This window comes from Schistosoma mansoni, chromosome W, assembly GCF_000237925.1.
Source record: "Schistosoma mansoni strain Puerto Rico chromosome W, complete genome".
In the NCBI taxonomy this organism is placed as follows: Eukaryota; Metazoa; Platyhelminthes; class Trematoda; order Strigeidida; family Schistosomatidae; genus Schistosoma; species Schistosoma mansoni.
Window position 1 is genome coordinate 59,438,164 of NC_031502.1, and position 15,928 is coordinate 59,454,091.

Genomic DNA, 15,928 nt, shown 5'->3' on the forward strand with positions numbered 1-15,928 from the left:
TACTGCATTCGCAATATATAGAAACAATACATTAAATACACAATTTGGAAATCATCCTTGAGCTGTCCTAACAAAATCCATTGTTTCTCTTTTTCAGTTGTTACTCCGACTGTTGTTTTTCTACCTCTTCTGTCAGTAGGAATTCTACTTCCAATCCCTGCTACATACTACTTATATCTTTCCGTATAAACATCACACACCATAGCACCGACTGACTAAAGTTGGGAAGTTGAACCATTCGATTTTGACCCATATGATCTAGAAATATCATGGTTGTGCGTTTACAGCACTATTGTGCAGTCTCAGACTAAGACATCAGACATCTATCCAGTGGGCCTTGATTATCAATGGTTTAGCATCAGCTGATATCACAATTCATGATGAGAAGTATATTGAGAAAGATGAGGATGCTAGTCTTTGGTATGTGGTTAGTGCTTAATTTATGGTTTTAAGAAATAGCTTAAATATGATCATTAAAAAAATACAAATACAATGATATGTCTATACAGAATAAATAGAATATGGCTAAGAGTGGGATGCAGGACGTGCGTTTCATCTTACTTGGGACCCGTCATCTGGATAGATATCAACAACGGGATGAATCAAACTATCACAAACTAAATCAATGACATGTTGCTAAAACTTGCTTTCTCTTGCTGATGATTATTGAGACTAAACCAATCTATTGCTTAGTGTAAGTTCCTACTTAGATCAACAGAGAAAATCATCGAAACTTGCCGTAGCAACAATCGCCTAAATCGTAGAAGAGTTACTTGTTCTGTTTGAATGGTATTTTTATTGCACGAGATAAACATGGATTATTCTATTGTCATTTCCATAAGCATTTGCTTAGTTTTATTTGTTTACTTTAATTATTTTCCTTTGCAGCTGCACACACAATTTGAACGAACAGTTTTGATATTTTAGGCTTGTCACTTATTAATAATTGAATATTTTGATAAGATTCCTTATTTCTAAGTGAGGCGAAGTTTTCTACTATATTTTGAATAAAAATTTTAACGCCTAATTCAATTACATAATTATGTAGAGATTAATAGTAATAAAAGCCTTCCAGTTACATAATCTCACTCAGGTAGCACAATCTTAACAAAAAATCATTCAACAAATGTATGAATTTTATTTCTCATTTAAAAGATTTCCCCCAAATGCCCTGGTATGGCCGAGAATGGGGAGAGTTCGCTCTCCCTATCGAAATGCTCTCACATGACCACGCATATAGAGCCTCTAACAGGGAAGTCCTACTCACTGCCTTCTCGTGGCATTACTGTTGTTTACGAAGTTGAGAGGACGAAAAGCGAATGTCCAGCGCTTTAACCGGGTTGGTGGACACGGCGACTCCACCTAGGGGAGTTGGAAAATCCTGGTTCCGAACCAATGGTGCACATGGACTCCAGTATCCTGAAGGAACAAATGACGTATGAATCAATCGTTGGTCACTGGCTACCATGGGACTGTATCTCCTCACGATGCTCCACTGCCTTGTGGATGAAACCTTTATATCAAAGGCTCCGGGTGTGGCCCCTTAAGAAAACCACCTGTTTCAGTTTGGGCACCTAGGCAGTATCACAACCCTCACACAAATCAAATGAGATTTGTGCGGCGCATATATATCTGGTGCTTCCTTGTACCAATATTTATGTGTTTAAATAAATAAACAAATAAAGTTTAGGTCTCAATTCAATGATGAAAATAAAAACTGCCTACTACTTTTTTTCAGAAAAAAACTACTTCCCACTCCTTTTATTTCTATGTGAACAATCCCACCATTATTATTATTATTATTACTATTGCGCTTATTATTCTTTGCACCTGTTAATTAAAAACATTCTTGAATTATAAATAATGGCACTCACACATAGTTTATACAGTTTTTTCCCATTCAGCGCATAAAAACTTTATACTTTTCATATCATTTCTATCGTTTTTTATATTAAATCACTAAACAATATCATTTTATTTCTATAAGCGACTGATTTATAAAACGCCATATGATCACTTTGAACAAATTACTATTATCAGATGGGGGTCTTGTGGAGCTTTTAGTAATTTTATATAGTTGAGATAATGAGTCAATTGAAGCTAGATCAACATAAAAAACCTGGAAGCACTGGTTCAGTGCTCGCGCGCGAGACTGGTATGCCCTAGGTTCGAATCTCGAGAGGCGGGATCGTAGATGCGCACTGCTGAGGAGTCCCACAATAAGACGAAACGGCCGTCTAGTGCTTCCAGGTTTTCCATGGTGGTCTAGCTTCAACTGACTCATGATCTCAACTACATAACATTACTATTATTCCTATCATTACTATTATTATTATGGATTTACTTACCTGTCATTAAGTTATCATTGAAAGGGTAAGACATTGTAATGATTCAAATTTTAATTGCCCAGATTATTTTAAACAAAATTTACAATATCCTCTACATACTCGACTTCTAATTTCTGTCATACTATTTTATTCAAATTTTAAAGAATGTTTACATAAATAATTGTATAATATTTAGGAAGAAACAATCTATGCAAAATGGAAATATTCTTCTACATTTCAAAATCTTTTAATGTTCTTGATGACTGTGGTAAATGGGATGTGATACCTTTTTTCCCAATATGAATTACTTTAATTCGCTTTTTATGCTTAACCTTTCTATCATAATATTTTATTTTACTTAAACACAAATATTGGTACAAAGGGGCATCAGATAAATATGCGCCACACAAATATCATTCAATCTGTGTGAGGGCTGTGATACTGCCCGGATGCCTAAACTCAAGCAGGTGGTTGTTTTAGGGGACCACACCCGGAGCCTTTGATATAAAGGTTTCATCCACAAGGCAGTGGAGTAACTTTAGGAGATGAAGTCCCATGGTAGCCGATGACCATCGATTGATTCATACGCCATTTGTTCCTTCAGGATACTGGAGCCCATGTGCACCATTGGTTTGGAATCAGGGTTTGACAATTACCCCAGGTGAACTTTCCGTGTCCACCAACCCAGTTAAAGCACCAGATATTCGCTTTCCGTCCTCTCAATTTCGCAAACAACAGTAATGCCACGAGAAGGCAGTGAGTAGGACTTCCCTGGTAGAGGCTATATACGCTTGGCCATGTGAGAGCATTTCGAGAAGGAGAACGGACTCTCCCCACTCTCGGCCATACCAGGGCATTTGGGGGCATCACATTATATGGTCAAGAGTAATCAATACTTACATTTCAATGACTATTGGTTAAAGGGGGGTGGGACTATTTAAAATAATTGAAGGAAACAAAATCGTTTTAATATTTATTTAGCCTTTAAAACATAGATACATTTATGCATGTTGTGTTCATATTATGCTTTTTTCTGGGCACACTCATGAATAAAATAGCATCTTGATGTAATAGCCAAGATACGTGTGAGTCTTTGATATTAAACATAGTCTACATACTTAATTTCCTGCTATATCACAGCATAGTTCAACTTTATAACAACAAGCTGAGTAATAATATACAGGTTTTACACAAAGCCAAATACATGAGATTATATAATAAAACTCAACTTATATATCTAATTTCAAAACAGAAGTCTATAAGAAGTTTACCATAGATACCAAAGGCAGAATATATAGTCCTCAATAGTTCATGAGTGTTCAGATTCCATCCCACTAGTGAACAACTCATCAAAAATGGATCGCATCCGACAAAGCAATCAACTAGAAAAAAGGATTAACAATACTCAACTTAAAATAGACAGTTAAGATTGATGAAAAGGAACGATTGAAACTAAAAGACGACCGCTAAATATTTAATTCCATTCACATGTAGAACTATAAATAATGATATAAATCAAAAAGTAACTGCATCTACTCAAAGATCTCAATGAAAACACAATTGTCGAGAAAACTGTACAGCACGAATAATTTTTTTTGATTTGTGGTCACCAAATGGTACAGACAAGAGACCCATCATAAAAGCAACTGTATGTATAATGTGTCTAAACAGTACTACGTATGCAAGTAAAGTGAATTATAAATTTCCTGCTATTTGATAAGATTTGCATTAATAATGAGGTTCGCATATGATTGCTCTGACAAAAAAAGAAATCAAATTCATGTTTGCAAGGGGAATTTACAACATTCAAAGTCAACAGTACCAAATTATCCAGCTCGTTTTGAGTTACAGTTTAGTTCTGTATAGTCTTGGTTGTATACTACTTAAGAGTTCTAAATAAGTATTAAAACTTATCCAATCTCTCCCTTGAGTTCATAATAAATAACTAAATTTGAATAATAGATATTTACAACTAAAATTGGATGTCGATTGGAATCATTATTAATCATAATAAAAACAATTATACTTTACATTATACAAAATAGTCTCATTTTCACTATTGAGATTTTTGTAACTACACTATTTCAAATATTGACTATATACTTGAGGATTGTATTTCTTTTATTTTCAATATATGATATTATGCAGTCTCTTAAATATAATCATCATTAATCTCTTTATCAAATTTCCAAAATATTCTAACTTGAATTATCTTTTTTTTACTTTATGGTAAACTCTTTTGTTGCTGACACTTTACTAATGATATGAAAGATAAAATAGTTTTGGTCTATTCTGATATTCTTACGAGATTAATGACATCAGTAAATAAATCATCAGTATTTGGATTATAGATACAAATAAGTGATTTTCAGATGATAGAGAATATATGTAACTCAAGATAAAGATGTTAAAAGTGTTGTGTTGTCAATTATTGAACTAAGGATAGAGAGCGAAGTAGTCGAACGTGTCGACAACTTCACTTATCTTGGAAGTCTGATCAGCCCTAATGGGTTGGTGTCTGACGAAATCTCTGCACGGATTCAAAAAGCTCGTTTGGCTTTTGCCAACTTACGTCACCTGTGGCGAAGACGAGATATAGGTCTATCAATTAACGGACGAGTATACTGCGCAGCAGTTCGTTCTGTTCTACTTTACGGCTGTGAAACATAGTCATTAAGAGTAGGAGATACTCGTGAGTTACTAGTATTTGACCACAGATGCCTTAGAAATATTGCTCGCATCTGCTGGGATCACCGGGTAAGTAATAGTGAGGTTAGACACAGGGTATTAGGGAATGATGGTAAATCAGTTGATGAGAATACTGCCCTAGAATGGAGAGGGTGGTTTTATATGGATAAGCATATATATCCACTATCAAGAAGGATCACTCACTCATTTCTCAAGGCACAGGTGTTTTTACGAAATTTAGAGGACAAAAAGAAAACGTCCAGTGATTGAACCGGGTTGGTGGGTACGGAACAATTACCAAGGAGAGTTGGGAAACCCTGGTTTCAAATCAATGCTCCATATAAGCTACAAGATCCTGAGGGACCAAATAAGATATGAACCTATTCCTTGTCACCATCTCCTTCCATGGGATCGCATCGACTAACGTTGCTCCACTGCCTCGTCGATCGAGGCTCTAGATCAGGCTTCTGGGGTGGACTCCCAAGAAAACCACCCACTTCGGTTTAGACATCTGGCCAGCATTCCAGACCTCACACAAATTTATTGTGGTGCATATATTTTGGTGCCACTTTGTACCAATATTCAAGTGTTTAAATAAATAAATACAATACAGGATTTGAAAAAATAGTTTAAAAACCTAAAATTGTAAATATCCATCGATCAGCAACCTTCGACTCTCCCTTTGGGTATATTAACAACTACAACATTTTCATTTTAACTGGTAAAAACCATATTTTTGTAGATTGGACCAATGGAAAACGAACACAGAACTATAAAAATGGGAAACTAAGATGGAGAAAACTAGAAGACATAGATAAGAACTCTCGTCTAAATTAGAGCGAATAGTTTCACAGTATTTGAGCGCCGAGTTGATGTAAGACATTAAATAGGAATAATATATTTGTAAAATCTCAGCGAATGAATTTTAATTAAATCCAACTCGGAGAACCATGTACCTATTTATATTCGATAATTTTGATGTTTGATTATAATTCCTTGAAAAAGCTTGGACCAGATTGCCAGGCGAAACGTTGGATTTAATTAAAATTCATTCGCTGAGATTTTACAAATATATTATTCCTATTTAATGTCTAGAAGACATAGGTTTCAATTTATAAATAACTTGCCTCAAAACATATTGTGGAGAGGAAATTTAGTATTTATACAAAATCCGGTTTTAAAAGTCATGTCGTTTAAAAGTAAATTCGTAGATTATGAGTGTAGAGGTAAATGATGATAAAAACTCCGATAATCCTGTAAAATAATAATCGTCCTGTGGAGTTCAGCCAAAAATGTTACTTACTTTCGTTTCTGGTATAAATAGGTCATACGAACAACAAAATGAATCTAATGCAACAAAATGTTGGTTTCTATTTACTCTTTAAAAGATCAATTTCAAAAGATGAATAAAAGTATTTAAATAAAATCATCAAAGACATTACAAGGCATTGAACATATTTAGGATGTTGTGCATTTGGTTTACTTGATAATTCTGCAGTGACTAAGTGATTCATTTGCCAGGTACAGTTTCGTATATCTGGCTAGTGATACTAACCAGTTGTTCAAACCAAAAGCGGGATAGGCTTCAAAACTCCTTAACCACTGAACTACCGCTCAGGGAGCAATAAACAAACGTTTAATTCTGGTCTGAGAATTTCCAGAACCAAACAAACCATAGCCTTCCAAGGACAAGATTCAGGAGAGAGAGAGAGAAGAGAGCACAGTACTTCTGAACCAGTCAGTTATAAACGATTGTTCCACAATTATAATTCCAGTTGATTAGTGATTTTGTACGACAGTCAGGATTTATCATCAGAAGTTTGAAAATCCTTGCCGAAGTGAGAACTTAAATACCCTGGATTATAGCCCTGATCTGGTTATAGGTGCGTACTGCTGGTAAACAGTAAGCTAGAATAAGGCAGCTACATAGTGTACCCTATGTTCTAAGTGATTCTCTAACTGGCATCAGTTAGTGATGGAAGCTAACTTCGAATTGCAAAATTTTAAGGACATTCTACCTTAATAATTTTGTAGTGAGCAATACTATTAATAAGTAACTTAGTGTTACTACAAAATGGAGACGTTGGTACATTTGGCTTGAATATTTAAATCCCCTGCCTAAAAAAGACTGAAGTGTTCTAGCTTCGATGAACTAGTGTATGATTCACATTACTTCCATTTTCATTTATAATTTATCAAAATAAAAAAACATTGGTCCTAAGGGTTCGTATGACTACATCCCAGTGATTCAGGGACGATATGAGATAAAATGCACTTACAAATAGTAAAATCTAGGTAAAATTCTATTTGCAATATGATGATACTTTTTTTAAGTGCTTTTGAAATTGATTACTTATTAGTAGGCAAATTTGCAAAGGAAAAATATAACTATCTAGTAGAAGCATAAATGATAACCTTCGGCCACTAAAAGCTCCTGTATTTTGAGATCACCTACCATTATTTCTATGGTAAGTTCTTAAATTGAAACACATTTATTGCTTTTCAACCTTAAAGGTAAATTTTCCAGTACCAGTTTAGTCAAAATCTCTACTAAATTTATAAACAAACTAACATTGAAGACCAACGTCAAAAACAATCCCCTGCTAAACTAGAATATTTTAGAGATTACTAAGCAATATTTCGTCCACTGCATGCAGCATTGAAAAATACAGTATAATAAGGGCTTTTCCGAAAGCTTTCATTAAATATGCTCTATTGATAGATGACCCTAACACTACAAAAACACATAATATAGTAAAACTATAGAGCTGTATATAAGACACTAAAATATGAAAAATAAACAAACAACTACATACAGTCTAATATGAAATTTATGAACAAGAACACTTCTTTGGTAGATGAAAACAAACTTTATTATTATGAGAGTATCTCTGTATCTATGGTTAAATTTGTTAGATAACAAAATGACTTTCAATATAGTGCTTATGATTTACAATAATGTCTATCTAAGTGAAATGAGAAATTATGACGTCGAATATGATTGGGATTGATTTGTGCTTATAAAGTAATACTCAAGTAGACTTTTTCTTATAATCTTTAATAGCAGCCTGGATAGCATCTTCAGCAAGCACTAAATATCAAACAGAAAAATAAGAGAGAAGAAACTTAAACCAGAAAAGGGTTAAACCAAAGAAAATTTTGAAAACAACGCGAAGCAAAAATGTGTAGACATCTATATATATATATATATATATATATACTACTGAAATCGATTTTGAACCATGTCAACTTGAACTATAGCTTACGATTATCCCATGAAACTTAACCAATAGGTCTACAGCTGCCCTACACTGGTCAAATAGGCAATCAATTGTTTCATAAAATGATGACAAGTTTCGATTTTTCATAGTTAAAATCATGAGTCAATCAAAGCTAGACCACCATGGAAAGCCTGGAAGCACTGGACGGCCGTTTCGTCAAATTATGGGACTCCTCAGCAGTGCGCATCCACGATCCATGAGTTCTACTGGGAAGCAGTGGCCAGTAGAGTTCTACCAAGTTTGTTGTAGAGACATCAACTCACTGAAGACAACTGGTGAACGGTCGCTCAAAATCGTGGATTGGTTGAAGTCAGACATCAACACCGTTGGATGCCGGCTCAGTGGTCTATCGGTTAAGGGCTCTGGCTCGAGACTGGTAGGTCCTGGGTTCGAATCTCGCGAGTGCGGGATCGTGGATGCGAATTGCCGAGGAATCCCATAATAGGACGAAACGGCCGTCTAGTGCTTCCAGGTTTTCCATGGTGGTCTAGCTTCAATTGACTCATGATTTCAACTATGAAAGTTTCGGTTTGTCAGTTTTCAATCTTCTCAAGTTACTCATATCCTGGTCAACATTACGCGTCGAAACAGGCGGCGAATAGACATCTTTTTAATAAATTCAAGCTACCTAAGTTGATGAAGATTTACAGAACTCGACTTTAGTGAGTAATGAAGATTTCATCAACCTTGAAATTTAATTAGCCTTGAACAATAAAAACATTTTTGGATAATTTTACAATGATGTACCATTTTTGAATCTTCTTAGGATGAAGCGATAGAAATTTAACTCCGAAGAACAGGTATTGTTATGATAAACCCAAAGTGATGCAACGTTTACTTCGACCTCATTTTTTATAAATATCACAAGCTATAGTGATTTGAGCTAATAATCCAAGTAGTTGCATTCATAAAATTTACTTAGGTTGTGTTACCTATTTCTATGTTCTGTAAAGAAACGCTACATGTGGAATAAATTAACAAATAATTGAACGTAAAATTAATTAGTACTGACTTACTAGAACAGTGCAATTTGACAGGTGGAAGTTTTAGTTCTTTGGCAATATCACTATTTTTTATTTTTGCAGCTTCATCAATTGTTTTACCTTTAACCCATTCAGTTGCCAGTGAACTAGATGCAATTGCCGAACCACAACCAAATGTTTTAAATTTCGCATCTATTATCTTCCCATTTTCATCTACCTGAAATCAAAAGAAATGCATCAAAAACAGATTTTTTTACGTGTGAAAACAAGAAATTAAAAGAGAGAATAGTCAAAATACCTGGCATCTCAATACTGTTTAAAAATAAATATATATATTTTACGGAAACATAGTAAATAGTCATTAAATTAAAAATTTCGAGGTTCGAAATTGTCCAGACAACGGTTTAAATTTGAATAGTAGATCTATGACAGTACCTCCCCTCCGTTACTGATAATTAACTTCATACAAGTTTACAAAAACTAACGCCAAAATGCAAATGAATCCTTATCTTTGTCTTTTCATTCAATAGTCAACCTGCTACCTTCTACTTCCCTGTTTTTACAAAGTCTGATAAAAGGATCAGTGATCTTGAGATCGTTAGAATTATAAATTATTTAAAAAGGATACCAATGGAGACAATTACTCTGAAGACCTATTCCTCACTACATCAAAAAGCATACAACATCTCGATGACGCAAGTCATACTTATGTAGTAAGTCTTGTTGGAAGTATAAATTTGCAAGTGATCATTATCATCATCATAAAATCAAAGCTACTTAACAAATAAATTTGGAAAGCGAAAAAAGGTAGGAACATAAAGAATTCAGGATTAGAATTTGGGAGAACACATAGAGTGGATGCACTTTTGCCATGGCTCAAAATCGTCTGCGATGGCGAAGGTGCATACACTGTTTGTGTTCTATCAAATTCTAATCTTCTGAATTCTTCATGTCCATATCTTTTTTCTCTCTCAAAATTTATTTCACTGGATTATACTCCTTCAATAACATCTTCAAACCCTAATCTTTCACATTAATGCTTATACTCTTACTACCTCTACCACTATGGGATTTGAATCAACAACTGGACCTCTGTGCTAATGTGGTATGGCAACTCGAACTGATGTACGTACGTAAGAAGTTGTGCGGTGTGACTGACTGACTGACTTAACAAATACCTAAAACTGGTGAATGCTGGACGATTATTTTTGATAAAATTACCTCAGTTGTAATTTAGGAAAAACCACGTCTACAGAACACAGGAAGACATGTAAGTACCATATCATGGTTTATGTAATAACATATAAATACATACTTAAGATTTTTCATAGAGTGGATGCCTTACCTTTATTTGAAGCTTCATGACATCTCCGCAGGCCGGTGCACCAACCAAACCAGTACCGACAGACGTGTCTTTCTTATCGAGTGAGCCTACATTACGAGGGTTCTCATAATGATCTATGACATTCTTGTGATACGCCGACGCATGCTGTCTTAGACATCTTGTAATGGTTGACTGACATATCCCAAGACGAGAAATCATCGTGTAAGTTCGTCAATTGACCACTATTGTATACAGCACTAAAAAACACAAACTAAGTATCGGAAATCAACACAAAAGATGAAAGAGCAAGAGTTACTTGCTGAGACTAAAATACCGAAAAACCTCAATACTGGTAAGTGACGTCATCAGCTACCGAGGTATTGTATTTAATCAGCTAATTGTAACAAAAATAACTTTGAATAAAGTATATGATGAACGAGTACATCTATGAGAGGAGTAAAAGCGATTGATAGTGAGACGTAATATGGTAAACTTACCTCTTATGGAAGTCAGTAATTAACCACCATGTAATTTTTGGGACATCCTTGTTTATCCAGTAAGATAGAAAGCGAATTGTTACTATGCGATTATCTTAGATTACGTTAATAAATGTATCAAAGCTGAAGACTAATTCTCATCATTATTGTCGATAAATAATATTTATAACTATTGCCAATGTTTGTCTCGACTGCCAACAAAAGTACATTAACGATCGAATTCTGTCGATAACTATTACGGACTAAACAAACACGACACTGATTGACCCTCAGAAATCGACAATTGTAAATATCTTAGTCCTGTAAGGGGCTATCAGAGAAGTGAATAGCTTGTAGGTAATGTTTTCAACTGGCACAGGCTGACTAAGGGTTCAGATCACGAGAAAAATATTTTTCTCAGAATTTCAGTCCCTGTCGATAAGTCTAAACTAGAAAGAAACCTGGGCTCAGAAATTCCTCCTGATAGTCTTTAGTCACGTAGTATCAACGTATGCAAGATGTGCTTTGTGATCAGATCATAAGTTATCAACTCAACTGCTGGGAAACATAAAAATGCAACTCAGAAACCACACACAGATCTGTGCAACAAATAAACTTTAGGTGAATAATAATACTACACAGATATGCAAATTATCGTTGATACCCTACAGGTTTTCAATCACCAAGTACAAAGTATTACTCAAGGCTTGGTATACAACGAAAGAATTCGACAACCCAACAGTTTTTTAACAATTTAGAAACTTTGGCAATCCAGACTGATCTCACGCTCCTTAATCTGCTTACCATGGTATATGGTCAGCACTACCAAATTCTGACACCCAGACATAGTGGTAAAAAAGAAAGTGTAAATGGGAGTAAATAAAGATATAAATGAGAGCAACCACAAGTGAAATGAAGTTTAAATCCTATGTCGTCAATATTCTCTGACTATATTTTGATATCTGACTGACTAAATCTTGAAAGGTATTTTTATTCAAAATCGTGACATTCTATAACAATTGTGATTGCTCTTAGTGCCATAACTTGATGAATTGGCGCATCGGTCAACCGAGTTTTACATCTCACTAGGATAGATGTTAAGATTGTATAATAGACTTGTACTAGGCGAAATTCAGATGAATTGAAGAGTGTCACCAAAATGAACTTAACATTTGAAAGGAAATCCTCCAAAGCTTCCTAGAATTGCCACTGTTTATTCTACTGGTCTCAAAAAAAAGGAATTACATCTGGTGGTTCGCTTCTACCCAGAAGTTACTTTGTGTACTAAAGGAGCATACAGAGTGGCGTGTGAGGAGGGCTATAAAGATGGATCGAAATCCCAATGGACGCACAGAATGCACTTATACTTAAAATCGAAAGCAACTGACAACACTTAGCAGTAACACAAGCCCCAGATTAGAACAATTTTGGAATCGAAAGAAGTTAGTTTAACCCACTCACCTCCCGATTTTAGTGTATAGCGAGACTTTAATTTATGAACGAGACAATCAGAAACGTTTGAGGGATTCCAAGGTCACGGAGCCAATATCAGTACCTGATGCTCACAGTGGGTTTTAGAGAAGACGTGACAATTAAGCGGCTACAATAAATGGGACCACTGAGAAGTTCCTTTATTTGTAATTGCGGTAATCAAAAGACTTCCGGACCTTATGCAAACTACCGTGATGTTGTCCTTCGATGTGATATATGTTGGGGGAAGACGTCTGCTAGAATAGGAACTTTTTTCCCTCGATCTAGATTGAGACTAAGGCATATTATAATCATTGCTGCGAAAAGCACCAGTATTATCGGCTACAATATTCGCGGATGTTACTGAAGCTTCGGATGTTCAGAGGTATGAGTATTGTGGGGATATATGCGTAACAAAAATGACAAGCTTACACGACCGGAGTATATACAAACAATATTGAAGCTATGTGGTCGAGGTTGAGAGGCTTTGTGACCTTATCATGGCTCCAGAGACCAAGAATTCTGGAGCCATATGGATGAGTTCCTCTACCTTATGCATTACGATTTTAGAACCTTTGAACCTCTTTCTAACCTTGACAAGCTTCTGAACCATATAAGAGAAGTATATCCACTTTAATTCTTTGGTTTTGTATAACATGTCTTCACTCTATACTGTTTACTGATTGACTAATATTCCTCAAGGTCACTTATGATTCGTTCAAAGGTTGTCCACAAATTAGAGTCTCCCCCCAAAAGTTACGATTGACATTTAACCAAAATGATAAAATTTTCTTCAATATCGGGAGATTGGGTTGCTACAAAACGACGGTAAAAAGCCAACTGAAAAACGTGACCAAATATGAAGGTTAGGAATGAAGAACAACTATATTCCTGCTATATAATCAATACTGTATAATAACTTCCTTTACTATGGAGACAAGTGATCGGCGTTACATGAACCCAAAAGAAACTGATTATTTGAGAGGGTTGGTATTGAATACCACCATTATTACCTTCAAAGAGAATTTGAACTTATTTAGTTCTGCTAACTACAGGGTCCTTATTACTGAAAACAAGTGAGTAAGTACAAACTAACATGCACACTGTTACAATGTAACAGTATTAAGAATCAAAACATGTGGCGTTACTAATGTGTCTTTTTCTTACTGCACGGCAGCGAAGAGTGGGTGTACTGGAAGAAGAGGAACAAACCCTACGTAATTTGGATCTACAGAACAGTGGATAAAACTATTCTGTAATAGGTTTTCCCTCTTTGTACCCAAACCGCGTCCTTTCTTTTTTTACAAGCACAACAGACATTTTTGAAAACCAAAAAATGCGGCTACGGTTCAGTAAGTCTTCAGTCTTCAGTAATAAGGATAGGAGGTCTAGTGACCTATTTTAATCCTTGCAGCTTGTTACACTGTGGAGGTCCAATCTCGTCCTGAATATATCAACAAAAGGTGCTGATATTAGGTGTTCTGGTAGAGAATTTCAGTGCAGAGGACAAGCTGTGAATCACATGTGTAGAAATTCAAAAACTTCAATTCTACCCAAAGTTTGTGCTGATGATGTCGTTCAGAAAGACGATGAAAGCTCCACGACCAAATCATCCAGCTCAAAGAACAAACCAACATCAGAATTTCAGTAATTCACTACTCGGTGCGAGAAACGAAACTCCAGACGTAGACGATTTGATCTCGGTTTTTGGACTTTCTTTGAATGTCCTCTCAAATGACCAGCCCTAGACGGGAGGAAAATATAGGACTTGTTAGTACCAAGGCCATCGTTCAGGATACGATATGCCAATATTAGATCACCCCGTTTTCGCCGGTAAGATGACGGAAATAAGTTGAGGTGTCTCAGCCTGTCTTCATAAGATAGGCCAGATAGGCCTTTTACCATTTTTGTCCCGCGGCGTTGGACTCGTTCCAACATATCCGCCTCATATTTGAAACAAGGACTCGCTGCTTGAATCCCATATTCCAAATGTGGCCGTACGAAAGTTGGGTATAATAATCTAAACATTTCCCCATCCAGATACCGGGAAGATCTACGAATAGACCATAATACCCTATAGCCTTTTGCAGCAGCAGCCTTACGGTGACTGGTTGTTTTGAGATCATTACTTAGTATGACTCCTAAATCTTTATAGTTTCTTACTTTGGGCAACACTAGTCCACATATTGTGTAGTGATACGAATCATCGTAGTTATTTAATTGCATCACTACACTTTTATTAGGGTTTACTTCTAGTGACCACCCGTTCATCCATGCCACTAATGAGTTAAGATCTTCCTGTAAAACTATTCTGTCTGACATGCCATATATGGGTCTCCAAATCTTAATGTCATCGGCGAATAGTAGGACGGATGACTTAGCTATAGCTGGTAATTCATTTATATAAAGTAAAAAGAGAAGAGGACCTAAAATTGTGCCTTGAGGGAATCCACTTTTTACTAGTTCCCACGATGAGAGAGCCCCATTTACTCTTACCCTTTGTCTCCTTCCATGAAGAAAGTCACTTATCCAGTCTATGACTGCATAATGAATTCCAAAACTTTCCAGTTTTAATTTAAGACCAGAATGGGAAACCTTATCAAAGGCTTTACTTGGATCTATGAAAATGACATCTACAGGAATATTGCGATCTTTTGCCTCAGCCCAATCTTCTCTTGCAATGAGAAGATTTGTCAAACATGATAGACCTTTTCGAAAACCATGTTGTTCCTTGGACAAAAGATCATGTCTTTCCACGTAGTTTATAACAGCCATCCTAATAATTTTTTCCATTAGTTTTACAACTGCACTAGTTAAGCTGACGGGTCGATAGTTACTAACTAAATCCCTACTCCCAGCCTTATACACCGGACTGATTATTGCGTCTTTCCAGTCTCTGGGCAATCTGGACTGCCGCAGGGACATATCAAACAGTATCGCTAAGGGTTCAGCAATAACATCTGAGAGGGCTTTCATAATCCGAGGATGAATATCATTAGGACCACTAGACTTATCAGGTTTGAGATGCTGAAGTAGCCTTAAAACAGTTTCTTTCTTAATAACTACAGGGTCCATCAACAAGTCGCCACAATCACAATGAATAGGTGATCGTTCCTCATTATTGGTAGAAAAAACTTTACTGAAATATTCCGAAAAAGCTTCCGCTTTTTCGGTATCATTTCTTGCCAAACTTAACGGGTTTTCTTGTATCAAAAGTGATGGTATTCCATCACTTCTTTGAGTTCGCCTCTTTATATACGAGAATAACCGTTTTGGACTGTTTGCAATCCCTAGCCAATTGTTTTTCGTATGACCGTCTAATCCTACTAATTAACGCTTTACAAGTATTTCTAATCTTACAATAACTGGATCTGTACTG

General features: G+C 35.8%; 1 protein-coding gene across 1 annotated transcript in view; it reads right to left on the minus strand.

The window, feature by feature from the left end:
* Positions 1 to 7,867: 7,867 nt before the first annotated feature.
* The window catches only part of Smp_077090 (putative nitrogen fixation protein nifu), an 11,204-nt gene continuing 3,143 nt past the window's right edge, over positions 7,868 to 15,928 (minus strand). Inside the window, exons 2-4 of the mRNA XM_018790340.1 lie at positions 10,625 to 10,860; positions 9,313 to 9,496; positions 7,868 to 8,106 (exon numbers count right to left, since the gene is read on the minus strand). Of these exons, the coding sequence (XP_018655694.1) occupies positions 8,048 to 8,106; positions 9,313 to 9,496; positions 10,625 to 10,822 (441 nt within the window). The 5' untranslated portion in view covers positions 10,823 to 10,860 and the 3' untranslated portion in view covers positions 7,868 to 8,047. The remainder of the gene's footprint in view (positions 8,107 to 9,312; positions 9,497 to 10,624; positions 10,861 to 15,928) is intronic.